Below are 21,908 nucleotides of genomic sequence, written 5' to 3'. Positions count from 1 at the left end.
CCATGAAAGTAGGAAAATACACCTCCATGGGGAACTAGGGTCCAAGAGGAAGGGCCAGGCCGAATGCTGGCAATTCAGGCCGGACAGGAGGTCCAACGGTGATTATCAGTCACGGTGTCAGACCCGAGTTCCACCAGAGGAAGGGTGTGAGTGCACACGTGTGTGTCTGCTGGGGGCTCGCCTAGGGGGTGGGCCACCTTGCTTGATCCTGTCACGTTGTGCCCGCCTCCTCTACCGCCCCCCAACTTTGGTACTATGACTCCTGCTTCACGCCTCCGTCTCTGGCTGACGACCTCGTCTCCCATCCCGCCATTCCCCTTCCCCTTCTCTCTCCTGGAAGCCACTCAGATGGCCGTACCAAGAGTGCACTAGTCCCATGCGTGCTACATGCCACGTACTCCTAGAGGTCCTAACGTCAGGTGCCCCAATCCCCTTCCTACATTACATGGGCTGCCCCACACCTGAGTCACCAGCTGTCCACTGCTGTCCTCTTCAGACACCCACCTGCTCGACAAGACCTCCCTCCAGGACTGGACATCACTTCTATTCCCTTAGCACCTGCCCCCTGAAATGGATGAATTTGGTTCTAGGAGTCGGCCCCTTCTAGTCAGACCTACCCCAATGTAGGAGGCAGGGCTGTGCCATCAGATACAAAAATGAAAAGGGAGCGACCTTTGATGATGGCTTGCTCAGGGCTGTCGGGAAGTCACATCTGCTGGCATAAGCTCCTCTCCACTGTAAGCTCTCAGTATTAAAGGTCTTTCACACACAGGATGAAATTTCTAGGCTCTTGTTCTGTCTTCTGGAGCAACACCCAACAAACATACTCCCCTCTCCTCACCTTTCAATCATCTGTCCTCACACCCTTCCCCTCGCCCTTCTCTTCTTCAGGCTACACACTCTAGCTGCCCTGTCAATCAACCCTTACATAACTTATCTTGCTTCTAGACTTTTTATAAGAGTATCTGAAAAGTATGAATTAACCTATGGCTGATTCTTGTTGATACATGACAGAAAACCACAAAATTCTGTAAAGCAATTATCCTTCAACTACAAATTTAAAAAAATATATAAACATGGAATATCTTATTATCACTATAAACAGGGAGGTTAAAAAAAAAAAAAAAAAAAAACCTGATGCACTGGTTAGCGCAGAGAGAAATGGTCTCTTCCAATGGGCTTATCAGTTCAGCTGAGTTCAGTCAGTGAGTCCTGTCTGACTCTTTTCGACCCCAAGGACTGCAGCACACCAGGCTTCCCTGTCCATCACCAACTCCTAGAGCTTGCTCAAACTCATGTCCATTGAGTCAGTGATGCCATTCAACTATCTCATCCACTGTCGTCCCCTTCTCCTCCTGCCTTCAATCTTTCTCAGCATCAGGGTCTTTTCCAATGAGTTAGCCCTTTGCATCAGGTGGCCAAAGGATTGGAGCTTCAGCTTCAACACCAGTCCTTCCAATAAATATTCAGGACTGATTTCTTTTAGGATGGACTGGTTTGATCTCCTTGCAATCCAAGGGACTCTCAAGAATCTTCTCCAACACCACAGTTCAAAAGCATTAATTCTTCAGTGCTCAGATTTCTTTATGGTCCAACTCTCATATCCATACGTGACTACTGGAAAAACCATAGCTTTAACTAGACAGGCTTTTGTTGGCAAAGTAGTATCTCTGCTTTTAATATGCTGTCTAGGTTGGTCACAGCTTTTCTTCCAATGAGCGTCTTAATTTCATGGCCACAGTTACCATCTGCAATGATTCTGGAGCCCAAGAAAATAAACTACTTTCACAACTACGGCACAGATATTGTGTTAACCACTCTGCACATATTATCGAAATATACTTATCCAAACAATTATATGACACAGGTATTCTTACTCCTGTTTTACAAATAAGAACTGGAGCCTTAGGAGAACTACACAACTCGACCCAGAGTCACATGGACAATAAACAGAGGAGCCGTAATTCAGAGCCAGATCTGACTCCAAATTCCATGCTCATCATCTGTGGCTATACCCCCCCCAATTCAGAAGGAATCAGAAATGATAAAATCATCACATTAAGTAAATGTGGTTTTATTGTAGCTTTGGTTAAGAAAGAAGCATATCTGTTCAAGTATATTAAATCCTCATTTTGTCAGAGCTCGTAACAACATTTACATTCATGAAGTTAACATCAAATGTAAAGTCTTGCTGTCCATCAATGTATCTATCCATCCACCCAGTTGACACTTGCTATGGGTCAGGCACTGCTGTGAGCGCTGGGAGTGGTGACACAGGTAAACAGAGCAGACAGAAGAGAAGGTAGCAAGGTTTTATTTGAAGAACCCATTGTGTCAACTAGTATTTACTGAGAATAAACAGGAATTCACTTGCAAGAGAACCGAGCTCTGCTAGTCAAGGAACGTCTGTGGGTGCTGACTTATTGAGGCTGAAGTGGAGCTAACTGTGGATGACAGTGCTTAGGGGACAGCAGTGACCAACAGTAGAGGTGAAGGTGACCAGAGGTGAGAATGCAGACTGGGGAGGTGAGGCTGGAGAAGAAAGGAAAGAGGCGACAACACTAAACCACCCACCCTCAGGATTCCAAGCTGAATATCCACGCCCTGGCCTCTGTGGAGCTGGCTGCAGGGGTGGGCTGGGGGAGGGACAGAGAGAGGGCTGAGGAGCAGGCTGCAGCCGGTGCTACCAGTAACCACAGCACCAGAGAGCGGAGATGACGGGAACTAAGGGAGCAAGGAGTGCAGTTTCTGTCTGAACATCACATCCTGTTACTACAAGAAACTGGTTCTTAAGAAGGAACCCAAAGCAGCAGACTTAGGGATTTGGGGGGAGAGGAACTGCCTGAAAACCTCCTAGCAGGATCTTACTTAACAGGCACTTAAGCATTCAGTAAGAATTTCTGACAGAGTACTGGAGAAGACGGTGGTTGAGAATGGTCAGAGCAAAGGCCCAGAATCTAAAAAGGGCAGGCAGGCTGGAAGGCTGTTGTCGAGATCTAGCGGTGGAGATTAACAAGCTGCACAGATGATGGAGGCCAGATCCCACTGGTGAAGTGGACACCCATAGGCTGTCCAGCTGGACAGATGTGGATTCACATACTCTTCTGGCCTTCTAGCTATGTGACCTTGAGCACACTCAGTTCAGTTCAGCCACCCCGTCGTGTCTGTCTCTTTGTGACCCCATGGACTGCAGCACCCCAGGCCTCCCTGTCCATCACCAACTCCCAGAGTGTACCCAAACCCATGCCCATTAAGTCGGTGATGCCATCCAACCATCTCATCCTCTGTCATCCCCTTCTCCTCCTGCCTTCAATCTTCAATCAGCGTCATGGTCTTTTCAAATGAGTCAGCTTTTCGCATCAGGTGGCCAAAATATTGGAGTTTCAGCTTCAGCATCAGTCCTTCTGATGAATATTCAGGACTGATTTCCTTTAGGATGGACTGCCTGGATCTCCTGGCAGTCCAAGGGACTCTCAAGAGTTTTCTCCAACACCACAGTTCAAAAGCATCAATTCTTTGGCGCTCAGCTTTCTTTATAGTTCAACTCTCACACCCATACATGATTACTGGAAAATCCATTACTACTTCATCTTTTTAAGGCCTCTTAACTTCCCCAGGTTAGACTGAAACAGTAAATACTCGAACTGCAGAACTACTGTTAGATTTAGACGGCATAATCAACAGTGAGGCAGTTGATTTTTTTTATAAATCAATATTATAAGCTTGATAAACTGCAGCCAATTATTAGTGCTGTTACCATTATTATTTAGAACCTAAAAGAGCAAGATTTGAGATGCTGCCTGAGGCACCAGGCCCTTAAGAAGTACTATTGATTTATATTCTTTTTCTCAGGTTATTTGAAAGATTCCCACACAGAAAGGTCCCAGAATAGATGTGGATAGTAAAGAAGAAGAGCCTTCCAACTCCTGGGTAGAGTGAATCTTTTCACTCCAGACACCAAGATCCTGAAGGGAGAATGGCAAGTGGACCGGCCAAGTTAGACACTGGGACAGCAGAGCCAGCTAGGAGGCTAATGCCATGATCCCCACAAGGAACGACCGGGATCTAATCACTTACACTAGTGGGGGAGGAGGACCCATATCAGTTCATACGATGTAGAAGAGATTCTCCAAGACTTCAGAAACTTGAGAAAGGATCCGTCTCCCATGGTTGAACTCCACCCCTCTCTCTCTCCACACACACACACAACATGCACAAAGATCGGCGAGGTACTCACACATTCAAAAATCTCCAGTGAAGCAGACAGACAGGCTGAGATGAGAACTTGTCTGACGTTCAACAATTGTTAACCGTGGCTACCACTACTCTAACTACTTATTCAACTTTATGCGAATTCAGGGACTTCTCTGTTGGTGCAGAGGTTCAGAGTTCACCTTCCAGTGCAGGGGATATGGGTTCGACCCCTGGTTGGGGAACTAAGATCCCACAGGCCATGGCACATCTAAGCCTGTCTGCTGCAACCAGAGAAGCCCGCGTGCTGCAAAAAAGACCTGATGCAGCCAAAAAAAAAAAAAACCAACTTTTTTTTTTTTTAAACATGAATTTGAATTAACAGTCCCAGAGCTGATTTCAACAACTGTTTCCTCCAGAGGGATCACAAAAAGATCAAGTACTCAGTGAAATTTACATTCCCACAGGGGCTGCTCCACATGAGTTCCGGGCTGAGGACAGAACTGCACCTTCCCCACCGCACACCCTCCCTGAACCCCACCTCCCTGGCCCCACCTGGCTTCCCTATGATCCTTACCTTGGCTTATTCTGAGGCAAAGCCTTAGCATCAACTGCAAACATTTTGGAAATAAAGATAATAACTGGAGCGGTATCTTCACTTCCGCATTTCATAAAAGCTAAACAGACAGGAAAGAAAAATGTTACTTTAATAATCCAGGCTTTTCTGAAAACAAGAAGTTTAGAACATGGCATCATCTAAATACATAAGCAACCTATAATCTTTCACAACTATAAGAAAAATTCCATTTAGAAAAAAATAAGATTGCTAGAAAAATAGTAGAGTGAGAGCGAGAGAACCAGAAAGGGGAAAAGAAAAGCAAAACTGACAGGGTGAAGAAGAGCAGGAGTAAGTCCAGGTAGGAGATGGGCTTCACTACCCTCCAGAAGCCCTCATAACCGTTTCCAGTGGAGAGGGATAGAACTGAGGAATTTTACCAAAGGGCAATAGTCAACAAGGTAGCTTATTAATAAAATACATAATAGTAGTTTTTCCAACCCCTAAGAGAAGTTAGAAAATAAAGACAAAAATATCATGATAACAAAAAAAAACTTAGAAATGAAGATTAAGATGCAATACTATAAAGGTATTGATTTTCCCTAAATCTATAAATTTTAACATAATTTCCTAATCAGCATATGGACATTTTTCTTAAATTACATTAAAAAAAATATTGGTTAAGGAAAAAAAAAAAAAAACCACCACTGGTGAGTAATTTTTTAAAATCACCCTACATCAAAATAATTTGCACATAAAGAATTCAAGAGTAAAATTCAAATAAGAGAAGAAGGAAGTAAGAATTAAGTATCTATCAGAAGTCTTGCCAGGGAAAACTTTGAAAGGCTTTGAGGAACAAAGCAACACACCTTGACTCCGATTTTAACAGGCTCACCCTGGCTGCAGGCAATCAAGAACAGACTCAGGGATACCAGCTGGAAGGCTACTATAATACCCAGGTGACAGATCACGCACGGTTGCTTGCCCCAGGAAGGCAGAAACGGAAATGTTGAAAAGTAGTTAATTCTGGATACATTTCAAAGGAAGAGTAAACAGGATTTAAAGATGGACTGGAAATAGGGGCATGAAACCAATGTGAAAATTAAGAGCACGCCATTGTCATGGGAAGCCTAGAGATTGGACAAGATGAGCAGGAGAGTGACTGCAGGTAGAAAACAGATGAGATCCAAATACCAAGCCTTGCCTGGGGCATCCCACAGTTAAAAAGTCAAGGGGATGGAGAAGAATCGGGAAAAAGATCAAGACTAAACAGCCAGCTCCGACGGCAAAGATGTGGCTTGGTTTCTTAGCCTCAAGAGGCTATTAGAAGTTCAATCTGGAGATTCCTTATGTAGAGTTCCAGCAAAAGAGATTTAAAGGAGCCTACATGGTGAACTGCTATTCATGCTGAACCTATAAAAACAATCAGGCCAAGTTTAATGAAACTAAACTTATTCTGCAAACAAATGAGTCTTAATTTGGCTATACTGGGTAGAAATGAGTGACTTTAGAGAGAAAAAAATTATGTTTCAACAGAAACTATAACACACACTTGGGAATATTAGATTCTAGTTCTGTTACCATCTTTGAGGTTGTGATTTACTATCTGTAAATGCAGATCTGGGCTGGATCCTGAATTCTCCAGGTTTCCTCAAATATTAGGCTATAACTTTCCAAACTAACATTGCCACTTTTTCCTCCCACTTTTGATGTGGAAACACCGAGAACCAAAGGTGCTCCTTTCCTGAAGTCCTGAAACTTGAGATAAATTTAAGAGAGACCACCACACAATAGCCCATTTGGGGGCAATATTCTGGCCCACTGTAAGCCACTCAGGAAGTTTACCTGAACATTGGAGGACATCATCAAAGACATTTAAAGACATTTCAAATTGCAAATGATACTTGACTCTAACATCTAGAAATCTGGACTGGTTGTTCCCTAGGTTCAGAAGCTGGTTTATGATTTGCTCCAACCGTGAGCCTTTTTGTCTTCACAAAAATGCCTCTTAGAAATACTGGAATGCTTGCACCTTAGAAGCCTAACTTTGAGAGCCCACCTGCATTACCGCTTGCAGAAATGGATTTAAAGATGTCTAGTTAAACCTACCAGAGAAGGCAATGGCACCCCACTCCAGTACTCTTGCCTAGAAAATTCCATGGATGGAGAAGCCTGGTAGGCTGCAGTCCATGGGGTCGCGAAGAGTCGGACATGACTGAGCGACTTCATTTTCACTTTTCACTTTCATACACTGGAGAAGGAAATGGCAACCCACTCCAGTGTTCTTGCCTGGAGAATCCCAGGGACGGGGGAGCCTGGTTGGCTGCCGTCTATGGGTTGCACAGAGTCGGACACGACTGAAGCAACTTAGCAGCAGCAGCAGTTAAACCTACTGTCAGGACTAAGAGACTGGCTTAATGAGACACAATCTACCAACTTGGCTTCTGGACTGTGAAACTCCACGAAGAAGGTTTAAGGGCAGAACTGCAGAAGAGCAAACTTCACCACTCCACAAGGTGTTTCTTGAGGAGGGTTAATTTAGGCTGATTGTTTTTAAGGAGCAGAGAACTTTGGAAGTTGTTCTTTTTCTGTCCCCTTAGTTGTCTAACTAATTGAGATAAAGGGCCTGTTCCTGGAATACAACTATCACCAGAAATATCTGCAAAGAGAAGGGGCTGGTGTGGTGGGGAAATCAGCAGGGCCCAGCGATCAGAGCCCACTCTGTGGTCCAGCAAACACTCTTTGTAACCAGACTTTTACTTTTTCATTTTCCATGGCAAATGCCTTTCTCCCCTTTGAAGTTCTAAACCACTGACAGTATTTAAGGTGAGGGTTTCAGATATTTTAGCAAGTTATTCTGTTTTCCCAGGTCTCTCCCTTGTACACGTTATTAACTTCTGTTTGATTTTTCTCCTGTTTTAATAAAAAAACCAGGGTGGGGTGGGGGATAAAAAGCCCAGGAGACAGGGAGACAAGGAGAAACAGGTGGAAGCCCAGAAGTCAAAGAAAAAGGGGTCTCAAGGAGGAAGGAGGGATTGACTGTGTCAAATGGTAGTGACAGATCTAGTCAGGAGGACTGGGAACTGGCCGAGAGATTTAACAAAGGAGAGTCAACCATGGGTCTGAGAACAGCAGTGATCTGAGGGCAGAGGCTGCAAATCCAACAGAATGGGAGAAAAAGAGCAGGACAGAGTGGTGCGCACAGATGAATTTCATGGAGCCATATGAGGCTGGGAGCAAATGAGGCTCCCTCTCATGGAGCGAACATGTGTGGGGCTTCTAGAGGGAATACAGACCCTGGGGTCACTGTTCCACAGGCCCTGGAAACACAGTCACCTCAGGAATGCATTCCTGGCTACCTGAGAGGATGGAATAGAGCATGATGATAAGATTATGAACTGTGATCTGGCAAAAGGGAGAGGTCTCTAGTCTCCTCACTCCACTGGCAGAGCAAAATGGCTCTGGCGAAACTGAAATGTTAGAAAACAAAAAGCATTGGAGAAATGTTTGTGCAATTGTTTACCGGGGGAGTTGGCCATTTGGCCATTTAGCAAGCTAGCATTCAGAAAATTGGTCTAGAGTAGTCTTGACTTTGGATGACCAAATATACATTGACTGGTGTGTTCGTCTTTACCTCACCTGCTTTCAGAGCCTGGGTTTCTGGTGGGAGAGAATCAAAAGTCTGTGATCCTGCACACATCAGTTTCTCCACTCTCTCAGCTGTAATGTCGAGGGGACTAGGAAGCTTCTGACACACCATAGCTGAAGTCTGCTGTTAAGGACTCAAAAGCCTGAGCAAGTGCTCTTCACCCTGGCAGAGACTCAGACTGTGCACGAAATACTGAAGTAACAACATATGTGTACACGATGCCTGGGCTGTAAGGCAATACTCCGTAAGTCACATCTCGAAACGTGGATACAATCTCAGGGAGTTTGTGGACGCTCTAGAGCCCAGAAAGGGTGCTCATGGCATATACTCTAACACTGACATCCTGTGGAACAAATGAGGAAGGACCACAGAGCTTAGGAGTTTGGCTGCCTGTGACCCAGTCCTCAAAATCTTTCATACAGTTTCAGTCTCTCTCAACTGGCATAAAACCACCATCAGCCGCTAGCTGCGATACAAGCAGGTCCTCCAACAGAGCGAGGTCACCGTAGGGGTCTGTGTTTATTGCAGCCCCGTGGTCCACTGTTGGCCCACTCCCCAGACACTGCACCCTCAGCCCACCCCACGGGTACCGCTAAGCACACACAGATCAATGACAAGAAGGTATTAATAGTCTAAATTCCTCTATAAAATTACTTTGGTTGAGACTTCCCTGAAGGTCCAATGGTTATACCTTCCAATACAGGGGGTGTGGGTTCGATCCCTGGTTGGGGAGCTAAGATCCCACATGCCTCTCGGCCAAAGAACCAAAACATAAAACAGAACAAAAGCAACGCTGTAAAAAATTCAATAAAGACACTAAAATTGGTCCATATAACAAAAGTCTTTTTAAAAAAAACAAAGAAGATAGTCTAAATTCACCTACAAAATGCCTTTAGTTAAGGTAAGCCGCTTAAAATCAAGTCCTTTTGGAATCACAAATTTGAGAGGAAGTATCAACAAGGTAAAGAAAATATGGGTTAAAATGAACCAGTGATCCTAACACAAACATCTAAAGTATCTACTTCTATGCAAATCTTAGTCTAAGAGTTTTGATTTTATGGATTAAGAAACAAAAATTTAAAATGTTTTTTAAGAACATTCAGATTCGTATTAATCTTAATTAATATTAATATATTCATTTCTGAAGTATTTAATACAGTTTCATGGTAAAATATTAAATAACCCCAGAAAAAAACTTACTCTGAATTGGCATGCGTTATTTTCAGAGGACCTCCTGATGGCCAATAACACACTCTTTTTTCTTGTTCTGTCAAAACTATGATTTCATTAACAACCATTAATATAAAGGATACCAAGAACAGCTTGAGATATGGGTAGCCACTGACTGCAGATAGCATTGATCTGAACTTTAGGATCTGAATGCCGTGCCTCTCGGGCTCCGATTTTTAATCCTAAAGAAGTCACGATTTTATCAGTTTTTTCTTTGTCCCTATAGTAAACAAGAGATGGGTGGATGGGAGGTGAGGAGAAAGATTACCTAAGATACAAAGGGGAGTGAGGAAGAGAAACAACATCACAGGACACATTTATTCCTGAGGCACTGCTTGACTATAAAAAAACAAAAACGCTGGAGGGGGGCTCCTGCCACAGGAGTAAACTGCTCAACCTCTACTTTCCACTTCCAAATGAACTTCTCTTGAAAATGTCCCATGAAGTACCATTCCACAATCGTCTTAAACACGCTATGTCAACTGGTAAAACGATTTTATAAATAAATACTAAAACCAAAATCATCATTCCACCACTGGAACAAGTTGGGAATTTACTAAAGCAAACTTTCTTTTCCACTTGTATCGGGCAAGGTTTTTTCCCTAAGTGACTCCATGAGTGATCCTCAGTATCAAGCAGCATTTCTACTACATTTACTATTTTACTTTAAACTGAGTTTGTAAAAATGCAAGTCTGATGGTTCTTCCCATCCTTTTATCTCTTTGCCTCAGCACTCTATAAAATATTTCTGTTCTGTCCCTCCCGTCATCCTGTAATTGGGTTATACATACTCCTTTAAATGGTTTCCAAGCTTGGTAATCAAAGCCTCTGTAAAGGCTTTCTTCACTTTCCCAGTCTACCTAGTTTTCGGAAGGGTAACTCGTCAAACTGCAAATTATACTGCCCAGAGATAAACAATTTATAACAGTCTTACTTTTTCAAGACAGCATCATACAAACTCCATATATTTTCCAGGATCAACTGTACAAATAAAGGTTTCTTTCCTTTTGCCTGGAAAAAAAAAAAGGATGCATGGGTTTAAAATTTCTGAATATTTCATCAATATCTAACGTATTCATTCTTGATGTGCTTTACTATCGATGCTTCATTTCTACTAGAAAATACTTATTCAACAACAAAGCAGAGGAAAGTAGCTATATGAATGCTTTAAACAGCCAATAATCCACAGTTACAACTCACTCTTCTCTTTCCGAACCGTGGACACCACACACGAAATCACTTGGGGTGCGGGGTGGGGGGGGGGTGGATACATCACTGCAGCTGCCCTCCCACTGCCATCAAAAGAACACACGGTACCCAAGCTGAGAGCTAAAGCTCCACTCTAAAACGTCCATGGACTTCGTTCTAAAGGAGGTTCTTAAAATATGAACGCTATTCAACTTCAAGGAAGAAGATATTAAAAAAAAACAAAACCCCTATTTCTCTTATCAAACTATACAAAAATTACAGCATGAGCACTTTGAGATGGATACTCTCATAGGTACAAGAGATGGAATATAAACTGAAACCCTCTTTCTCAAGAGCTACTGGCAAGGTACTGGGAAATTAAGTCATTACCTTTGAAGGACTGGTTAAAAAAAAATCGTAAAGGCCTAAAAATGTATGCATCAAGATGCCTATCACAGCTTTACTTAAAATATCAAAATATTTGAGAAACAGAAATAAAAACTATGTTCAATCTTAGGAGAATGATTACATGAGTGATAATGATGTAAGAGGGTGTTTATTACATGACAGGAATTGCTCTTAAGACTTTTCTTGGATATTTCATATAATCACTCCATGAGATAAATATTACTATCTTCAATTTGCAGAGAAAAGAAACAGACAAGTGTCACAGAACTAGAAAGTGGTAGAGCTGAGAGGCAAAGAGAATCTCAAACTATGCTCTTTGCTACTTCACTCCACTGGCTCCTCTTATTATTATTATTATTTTTTTAATTTTTACAATGTTGTGTCAATGCTACTTTCTCCATTCGTCCCCTCTCCGCGTCCCTGTGTCCAAAAGTCCATTCTCTACATCTGTGTCTCCATTCCTTCCCTACAAATAGGTTCATCAATACTATTTTTCTAGATTCCATATATATGCATTAATATACTGTAATTTTTCTCTTTCTTACTTCACTCTGTATTAATAGGCTCTAGGTTCATAAACCTCACTAGGACTCAAATTTGTTCTTTTTTATGACAAATATTCCATTGTATAAACGTACCACATCTTTATCCATCCCTCTGTTAATGGACTTCTAGGCTGCTTCCACGCCAGGGCTATTGTAAACAGTGCTGCTGTGAACACTGGGGTGTCTGGTTTTCTCAGGGTATATGCCCAGGAGTGGGGTTGCCGGGTCATATGGTAGATCTGTTCCTAGTTTTTAAGGAATCTACACACTGTACTGTTTATAAAGAACTTTCAGTGACAAGGGAAGATGGTCACAATAGAATGTCAAGAGGAAAAGCGGCTACATTGTATAAACAGCATTATCTCAATCGAGGAATATATGTTATCTAAACAGAAAGAATGAAAGAAATGAAAACCATACCATTAGCAGTGTTGGCCTCTGGTATTTTTTTCTTTCCTGTAGCTTTATACTAAGGAATACCTTCTAAAAGGAACATACATGCTCTTCAATGAGAATACATTTATAAAATCCTTAATTTTATATTAAAAAAAAAAGTCTTCAAGAAAGCATCCTTCCTTTGAGGCTAGGTGACTCAGCAGCCCTGCAAGACCTCCACCGACAGAATGCTCCAAGGAGCACCTGCCTCACCCATCAGCAATGCATGGTGACTGGTGTTCAATGAGGAGGCCTCGGCTGAGGCTAGGAATACAGGCCACGCAGTGACGTCTACAAGAGATGTCTCTTTAGGAAGGGGACACACAAATGCATGATGCAAATATGTGTCTTCAAGTTCACTGGCCCAGGATCTGGGATTTCTGCTCCTCTTAAATAGGAAAAACAACAACAACAACATGCAGTCCTCTGATCCTGATAAGGAACTCTATTTAAGCAATACTTGGACATAAGACACATGCTGCTGCTGCTAAGTCGCTTCAGTCATGTCCGACTCTATGTAACCCCATCGACGGCAGCTCACCAGGCTCCTCCGTCCCTGGGATTCTCCAGGCAAGAATACTGGAGTGGGTTGCCATTTCCTTCTCCAATGCATGAAAGTGAAAGTGAAGTCGCTCAGTCGTGTCCAACTCCTAGGGACCCCATGGACTGCAGCCCACCAGGCTCCTCCGTCCATGGGATTTTCCAGGCAAGAGTACTGGAGTGGGTTGCCATTGCCTTCTCCATAAGACACATGATCTTTAGCCAAATATATACAGTAGAAAATCTCCCCTAAACTGACTCACATAAACTGAGGCAGATTACAAGTGTGTTACAGTGCAGGCTTTCACAGGGCAAGAATGTGACCACCGATCAATAGGCACAAGAGACCACGTTACCTGATCCACCTTCATAATCTTCTTAGCCTTCGTATTTATATAATAATCTCCCCACAATGTTTTCAAAAGAACTTCCTTTCTGATGCCAGTTTTTTGACTGTAGATTTTGGCAAAGTGCTCAATTCTGAAAGAAAAGCAAGTGTTCATGTTATTAATAACAGAAATAAGTATGAGTCTAGCTAGCATTTGGGTGTTTCTGTGCCAGGTACTGTTCAATGTGCTCTGAATTCATTTCAACTCTCTTACAAGGCAGGTACTAATTATCTCCCCCCTTTCATGGAAAAGCATAATGAAGCACGAGATATCACACAGGTAACAAGTAAAGCTGGGATTCAAAGCCAAGCAGTCTCGCCGGTGTTCCTGTCCAACTTTCCCTACATTCATATGAATTAGAACTCATGCTATCAATCCCTTTCTTAATTCTGCAAGCGTAAAACAAGAGGAACACTGGCCAAGGAAACAGGCTCCAGCTGTCCACTGCAACTGTGCCAACAATAAACTCTGCTTCAGCCCTTCACTGTAAGTTCCTATTGCTCATGAAGTAAATAAACCCTACAGCCGGAACCGGCCAAAAAAGGCTCTGTAGCATCTGAGATTAAACAGGAAATACATATACACTTACTTAGCTCTCTCTAGCCCTTAGAGAAACCAGTTAGCAGCAGGTCTGCTCTACTGCAAACCCCAGCCAAATGGGAGCAGTCACCGGACAAATAAGGATGCTGTATATTACACCATCTGCAGTGTCTGGATAAAGGACCCCCTCCAAAAAAAACTTTTTGCAGGGAATAGTATGTTCCTACACAATCTAAGCTTTGAGTCCAACTCTCAAAGTACCAGCAACTTACAAGACACCTGCTGTATTTTCCAAAACATCCAGGGGTTAACTACAACTAAGTCCAATTGGCCGACATTCTGATAACGAAAGCCTGGTGGGAGCAGTAAGAAGCTGGAGGAGTGGAAGTTGATAATTATGGTTGGAACCAGAAATATGAAGAGCCATCAGGCAGGAACTTAGAAGCAAAAAGAGACACTACAGAAACTACTGAAGATAAAAACCCAGTGCCCCCTCTCACTGAGTCACGGGAGAGAAAAATACCCAGTCAGGAAGCAGAATTCATGTCACATGGTTATAAGCCCATCAACGTTCTCAAAGAGCTGGCCTCAAGGGTCCTTCCCACGCAAAGTAATTCCCTGTTTAAAGCTTTATTTCCCATTTGATCCAAAAGATATTAACTTAGTAGAGGTCTTAAAAATTTTTTCTAAAAGTTTAGTTTCTATTATATTACATTATTTATAACTTTTATATGTCAACTTTTATATACTTTATGTTTATAGTGATATTAAAACATAAACTATATTATTATGCTATATGTAAATAAGTTTATACATTTACATGTTATACTGTTTCATACAAAACTTTTTATATAAGTATACACAACATGTATATAACGGGGCTTCCCTGGTGGCTAAGATGGTAAAGAATCCGCCTGCAATGCAGGAGACACAGATTCGATCCTTAGGTTGGAAAGATCCTCTGGAGAAGGGAATGGCAACCCACTCCACTATTCTTGCCTGGAGAATCTCTTGGACAGAGGAGCCTGGCGGGCTACCGTCCATGGGGTAGCAAAGAGTCAGATACGAGGGCACAACTCATGTATATAACAATACGTAATTTATATATAATTTATTTATGTATGTTGTTGCTTGCTCACTCATGAATTTTTTTTTTTTTTCTAATGAAATTTCCTTCTTTTTAAAAAACAGTATCTCCTCAACAAGGGGTACAAATACTTACTGTCACTTACTGTTCTGATCAGGCACATTCTATTCATGCTTCTAGGATTTTCTTTTTAACGTTGATTTGTGTGCTTCCCAGACTTATATTTTCTGTTATCCTTTACAACATGTCAGATATATGTCCTATTTTTAACTCACAAAGTGGTAAACACTTTCGCAAAAACTAATACTGCTATAGAATCATAAATTAAAGTAAGACACTTGCCCGTCTGCTTATAGGTCACTGTCTTCCACCCTTTTCTACTCTGTCATTTCTATACACATACCTACACACACAGACACTTATAAATCTTTGAAAATCTTGTTCTTCATCCTTTACCTTCTTTTTCATCCCCTGGTTACCACAAAAGTTGCTTATCAACATCAAACCTTTCTCCACTATTGCTCGGTGCTTTTATTCCTTTATCTGTCATTAGTTACAATGACAGCTTCTAGCAGGACTTCTCCATTCTTGAGTTCTATTTTAATTCACTTCCTCTACTGAGCAACTTCAAACAGGATTCTCAGAAAAGATCTGCAGAACATGTTTTCCAGGAGTTTACTGACTCATCAATCTTTGGCCAATCCTCCTGAATGAGGGTGTGGCCACATGAAATTACTGGGCCACATATGCTTATAAGTTCGAGGTACCCAATGGGCTAATATTAATTACAGGATTCTAAGATGCTGTGGCATGAAGAACTACTAGGAAGGGCTTTTCACCGTCTTCTCTTTCCTGTCCCTGTTGAATAGGGTTGGGCCTCAGCTCTGTTTACCTTAACCAGAAACTATTAACAGATCGTTGTTGCCACCTACCCAAGCCACTGTGTTGCTGCTTTTTCAGAGCAGATTCTCCTGGAGTAACAACTATTAACAGGACAAATTCAGGCCATACAGCCACTAGTCATACTTCTTAATCCTGTCCCACTACGTGAGAGTTCATAGAAACATTTTCTAAATTCTGACATGTGCTCATTTCTCACGTTTTGTGACACGTGGAGTTCCCTAGTCACTGACATTTTAGAGGAAAATTGGAAGGAAAGGGTCTCCAGTGCTTTCATTTCCAACACCATTTTCCCATAAGTTAACATGTCAACTGGCTGAGAACAGGCACTAGCAGATCTCCAAAGATGACATTGTCTAATACAGGGGAATTGATCTATTGACTGAAAGTAAGTTAAAAACATCCAAAGTTATGAGGGATACTCAAGTTCCCCTGATTTCATTCATTCAAATCTCTCCCCATTCCTTCTTCCATGATCAACTCCCCCTAGTTCATGAGATTTAGACTAAAATTCACATAAAACATTCAATTATTATTATGAAAATAAGTACTAGAAAAGGACAAGCCCCCCACCTTGTGGCTCACTAACAAAATGCTTACCAATTAAGAAATCAATAGGTCTGACTCTCTTCTATGACTGAATGAATCACTGAACTTTTTAGCTCAAAGAAACTCTTAGACATTATCTTAGACCTACATTATTATTTTTCAAATGAAGAAACTGAGGACCAGAAAGTTGATAAAGGTAAGTCATCAACTACATGTGAAAACTACAAATGTTCAGGTTTGTTAACTTCCATTTTCACTATAATCCATTATCTGAATGTATTTAAGTCTGATATGATCTTTATAGTAAACCAAGGAATCTATAATTTATTACAAACTAACACAAAAAAATTACAGTATTATAATTTATTATGCTGCCCCAGGCAATGTGTTCAGTCAAAATGACGTTGAAGAGCAAGTTCCTGTAAAAAGGGAGATGAGAAATAACCAAGGTTGGTTTCACCTGGTCCCTTATTCCTGGTTCTATTATCCCCACAAACTGTATGAAAGGTTAAGCCCACAACTAAAGTAAATTTCATTATATCCCACAACTGTTTATCCAAGTTGAAGACATTTTTTCTCAAGGTAAAAAATCCTCTGAATTTTCTGATTCCATGAGTAAGCAATGGTTGTGGTTAGAACTGTAATCAATTACCTAGCACATTCAAAACTGCTATCACTACTACTTGGCCTGAGCATGTACATATCCAGAAGGGCAATGAGAGGAAACAAGGGTCCCAATACTCCACAGTGAAGATCCCACAGAAGTACCATGGTAAGAAAGCATGAATTTCACTGCCAGGCAGTCTTTAAACTTAACAACAGCTCTGCCACTCAGTGGCTGGGTGATGTTTAAGAAATCATCACATCATCTTCACTGTAGCATTATTGACAATAGCCAAGGTATGGAAACCACGTTGAGTGTCCATTCACAGATGAAAGGATAATGTGGTGTGCACGTGCACACACACACGCACACATGAATAGTATTCAGCCATAAAAAAGAATGCAAACTTGTCATGGATAGACCTTGAAAGCATTAGGAGATATGTCAGATGGAGAAAGACAAGAACAAATACTGCATGATGTCACTTACACATGTAGAAGCTTTAAAAAACAAAACCAAAAAATCAAGCATCTTACAGATACAGAGAACAGATTGGTGGTTGCTAGAGGCAAGGAGTAGAGGGTTGGCAAAATGGTTGAAGGGGCAAAAGGTACAAACTTCCAGTTATAAAATAAGTCATAGGATGCAATGTATATAGCATGGTAAGTAAAGTTAGTAACATTGCATTGTGTAACAGAGAGTTAAGAGTCAAAGCTAAAAATCCTCATCACACACACACATAAATTTTCTAACTATGTAGTATGACGAAAATTAGACTTACTGTAGTGATCATCTATATACAAATATATCATCTATATACAAATATAAACAAATATTTACACAATATGTACTCAGATAGATTACACTGTATACTTGAAATCAATATAACGGTATATGTCAATTATACCTGAACAAAAACACAAAGTGGGCAAAGAACATGAAAAGACATTTCACCCAAGAGGATATATAGATGACAGATCAGCTCATGAAAAGGTTCAACCTCAGAAGCTGTTGCTGCTGCTGCTGCTAGGTCACTTCAGTCGTGTCCAACTCTGTGCGACCCCATAGACGGCAGCCCAGCAGACTCCTCTGTCCCTGGAATTCTCCAGGCAAGAACACTGGAGTGGGTTGCCATTTTCTTCTCCAATGCATGAAAGTGAAAAGGGAAAGTGAAGTTGCTCAGTCGTGTCTGACTCTTAGCGACCCCATGGACTGCAGCCTACCAGGCTCCGCCACCCGTGGGATTTTCCAGGCAAGAGCACTGGAGTGGGGTGCCACTGCCTTCTCCAGAAGCTGTTAGGAAAATGCAAATTAAAACCGTAACCGCACATCAGTATATATCTAGCAGAATGGCTAAAAAAAGAAAAGACAGAAACAGTGATGATACCAAATGAGGGTTAAGATGTGGAGAAATGGATCACCACACATTGCTGGCAGGAATATGGTATACCTACTCTGGAACAATTTGATAGTTTCTTTAAAAATCAAACATATAACCACCCCAGGACTCAGCAAACGCACTTCCAGGCATTCATCCCAGAGAAATGAAAACTTCTGTTCACATAAACACCTACACATGAATGCTTATAGCAGCTTGACTCACAGTAGCCCCAAACCAGAAAAAATCCAGACGTCCTTCAATGGGTAAATATTTAAACAAACTGTGGTACAACCAATACCATGGAATAGGACGAGACAATGAAAAGGAACCACCAGTGATGCACGCAACAATTTAGAGAAGTCTCCAGAAAACGATGCTGAAAAAAATCCAATCTAGAAAACATTCTATGTGGTTCAAGTGCATTTCTATAACATTCTTGAAGTGACAAGTTATAGAAATGCAGGACAGCTAGTCGTTAAGGAGCAGCTGGGAGTGGGATGGAAGTAGGTGTTGCTACGTTAGTGCAACGCAAAGGTGCTCTGTGGCGATGGATTATATCCATGTTAATAGCCCAGCTGCGATGTTACATCACAGTTCTGCATGATAGTACCTCTGGAGGGACACTGGGGAAAGAAGAGAATGCTCCTGTATTCTTTCTTACGACTGTACGTGAATCTATGATACCTCAAGATAAAAAGTTTAATTAAAGCACCAGTTGTATACAGAATCCACAGAGAGATTTCATTAGAGTCAAAAACTTACCCAAAGCCCCACCCATCTATTGCACTTGTAAACACCACATTCCCCTGGTCAGGTGAAAAGTACAGGTGCGAGTCATCCGTGTCCTCCAAGCCGGTGCTCCAGTCATACACCTGCTCTCCTTGTTCAGAATTCGGGTTCACCTGGGATTCAGCCTCTCTCTCCGCTCTTTCTTCTAGCACTTTAGAAGTAAAAAGAGTTCCTGTGAGTGCATTAATCTAGGAGAGATGGCAAAATGGCAGAAGGTCATTCGGATGCATGGCACGCCCATGACAGGAGACACACTGTCTAACCCTCCTCAAGTCTAGACTCCTACGTCACAGTCTGAACTCCTATGAAGCCCATGAGGATGGAACTGATGTTTACAGCAATCATTAACTTACATGTTATCAGCCACTTATTTCAATACCCAGTAAGACTAAATCGTCAGGCTTTTGGAAGGTCATTTCTTTAGTGCAAACACTGATCTATCGTATCTTCAATTTATTTTTCAGTATGAGGGCCAGGTGTCACTAGAACTCCTGGTTTCCAAGCCCCACAGTCTGAGTTTATGACTTTTGTCAACTCCCTGTTTCTCATGTCAGATGTTTGAACTGTTCACCCCTCTCTTCAGGTCCTCTTCCTGACCTCTAAGCTCCAAAGATTCTCACTCCTAGGTGACCAATCTTATTTCCTACCTCAGAGAGAAAACAAAGTCTACTGTTCAAGGATCCTGCAGGCTCCCCATCACCCAACTTGTAAGTCCATCTCTACAAACACTGCTGGTTCTCCTCCTTCCACGGCAGGGCAGGAGCATTCCACCTGTTCCGTGCCTGACTGTCTCTGCAGGGAACTGGATCCACTGACCCAGACTTTCTCACTGCTCTGCCTTTATCATTTCCTTCCTGTAGCAAACAAACATTTTCAACGTGGCCTCATCAATGGTGCCCCACTGTCTTGAAAAAGACACTTCAAACCTCCACACATGGCATACAGGGTTCACCAGAATCAAAGCTGTATTCCTTTCTACTCCCATCTCTTATCACGACTGCACTTGATCTAGTTCTTCAATTGTAACCAATAATTTACATTCTTTGAATGAAACTTGCACCATGTTTTTTCTTTTCTTTATATGACTCTGTATATCTTATTTCTTCTTTCTTGAAGGCCTCTGCTATAATTCTCCCCTGGCACACATTACCTTTCTTCCATCTCAAGACTCCTATTATAAGACTCTCCCTACTCTCCCCTTGCTATTGACCCATTCTGGGTGAGGCAGGCCTCATTTATGTTCTCAAATCATATTTAGGGTTTGTCTCATTGTTCTCCAAATATCTTTTACGTGTTTTTCTCCCCTAACCCACTGTGAGATCTTTGAAGATAGGGACTCTGACCTGTCTGTCTTTATATTCACAATCCTTAGCATGAAGTAAACCTTCAAGAACTCATTTATTCAACATACAGTTATGGTAATGTCTGCTGAATAAATCAATGAATGAAAGCTTTGGTAAAATTTCACCCAAATAAAGGTAATAAAAAAAGCCAAAGAGTTTCCTAATACTGGCTTCACTTAAAAACCCAACCACAAGACTTTAAACAAGAGAACATTAAGACCTACTGTCCAAGTTTTCTATTCCAGGATGCTCCCAGGAGATGGAGGCGACTCCTGAGATGATGCTAGCTCTACTGCCTCTGCCGCGGTATGATGACTCCAACACATTGAAGTGGATTTTCTGCAGCAAAGCCTCATACCCAACCTAGCAACTTCCTTACAACTCTCCTTTGAGCCACAGTTTTTAAAGTACTGAAATAAAGGATAAAATACCTGTTCTAATATATTCTTGAGGTGAGAGTAGGCCTCCTGTGGGGTGAATTTCAGTTCCACTATCAAGCGATCTATCTTATTGATCACTAAAACTGGACGGATGTTTTCGAGCCAGGCTTGCCGCAGAACTGCCTGTGTCTGATTAAAACAGAAAAGAAAATGTAAAGCTCATGATTTAAATTAAAGCACATTAGAAAATCCTGATTAATAAGTAGCTTATTTTCGTGCTCCTCTATCACATACAACTCAGACCATGCCAGTCAGACACAGTCAAAAATATATAACACAGAAGCAAAGAACTGCAGGCAGGAAATTGTTCTTGCCTTTATGGAACTGACAATTTATTTAAGAAGGATAAATAAAAATTGTGTACAAGATAGTAAGAGTTTTGTGAAATTACACACATACGAGAATACACACAGTAAAAAAAACACTCATGCTATAACACACAGGTGGAAAAACAGAGTATGTTCCCAGACGCTCCCTGTGTACACTTTCCTGATCAGAAACCACTTCTTAGCATTAACCACTATTCAGCTGCTTTGAAGTCACGTCTGTTAATTTAACTTAACTTGTCAGGACACCCACCACACCACACAGACTAAGGTTTTGCTTCTCTAGATGCAAGGCCTGTGCACTTACAGGAAATCAGAGAAGTTACAGAACACGTACATCTTCCTGGAATGATCAGATTTTCTCCATTTCTACAAGAAAACCTCATTTCATTGTGCTCTGCTTTACTATGCATCACAGATGTTGCTTTTTTTCTTTTAACAAACTGAAGATTTGTGCAACTCTGCATCAAGCAAGTCTACCGGCGTTCCAATAACATTTGTTCACTTCCTGTTGTTCTGTGATTTCCATAATTCCCATCATACTTTACATTTTTCATAATTAATAGAGTTGTTGTGATCTGCCATCAGTGATCTTTGATGTTACTATTACAACTCAATGAAGGGTCAGAAATGGTTAAGTATTTTTTAGCAATAAAGTATTGTTTTAATCAAGATATGTACCTTTTTTTAGACATGATGCTATTGCATACTTAAGAGACTTCAGTATAGTATAGACATAACCTGAATATACACTGGGAAACCAAAAAAAGTCACGTGACCTGCAATATTTTACTGCAATATTCACTTTACTGCAGTGG

The 21,908-nt window shown here is 41.5% G+C and overlaps 1 protein-coding gene across 3 annotated transcripts in view; it reads right to left on the bottom strand.

The window, feature by feature from the left end:
• EFL1 (elongation factor like GTPase 1) overlaps positions 1 to 21,908 on the bottom strand; it is a 113,929-nt gene that overhangs the window by 78,370 nt on the left and 13,651 nt on the right. For all 3 annotated transcript variants that reach the window (XM_005887129.3, XM_070358385.1, XM_070358384.1), the window contains exons 6-12: positions 20,756 to 20,893; positions 18,955 to 19,169; positions 13,099 to 13,222; positions 10,561 to 10,637; positions 9,710 to 9,846; positions 8,387 to 8,509; positions 4,769 to 4,868 (exon numbers count right to left, since the gene is read on the bottom strand). In XM_005887129.3, coding sequence (XP_005887191.1) covers positions 4,769 to 4,868; positions 8,387 to 8,509; positions 9,710 to 9,846; positions 10,561 to 10,637; positions 13,099 to 13,222; positions 18,955 to 19,169; positions 20,756 to 20,893 — 914 coding nt within the window. The remainder of the gene's footprint in view (positions 1 to 4,768; positions 4,869 to 8,386; positions 8,510 to 9,709; positions 9,847 to 10,560; positions 10,638 to 13,098; positions 13,223 to 18,954; positions 19,170 to 20,755; positions 20,894 to 21,908) is intronic.

This window comes from Bos mutus, chromosome 21 (assembly GCF_027580195.1).
Source record: "Bos mutus isolate GX-2022 chromosome 21, NWIPB_WYAK_1.1, whole genome shotgun sequence".
Classification (NCBI taxonomy): Eukaryota; Metazoa; Chordata; class Mammalia; order Artiodactyla; family Bovidae; genus Bos; species Bos mutus.
Note: the sequence above shows the minus strand (reverse complement) of the source record. Positions and strands in the feature narration are given on the sequence as shown.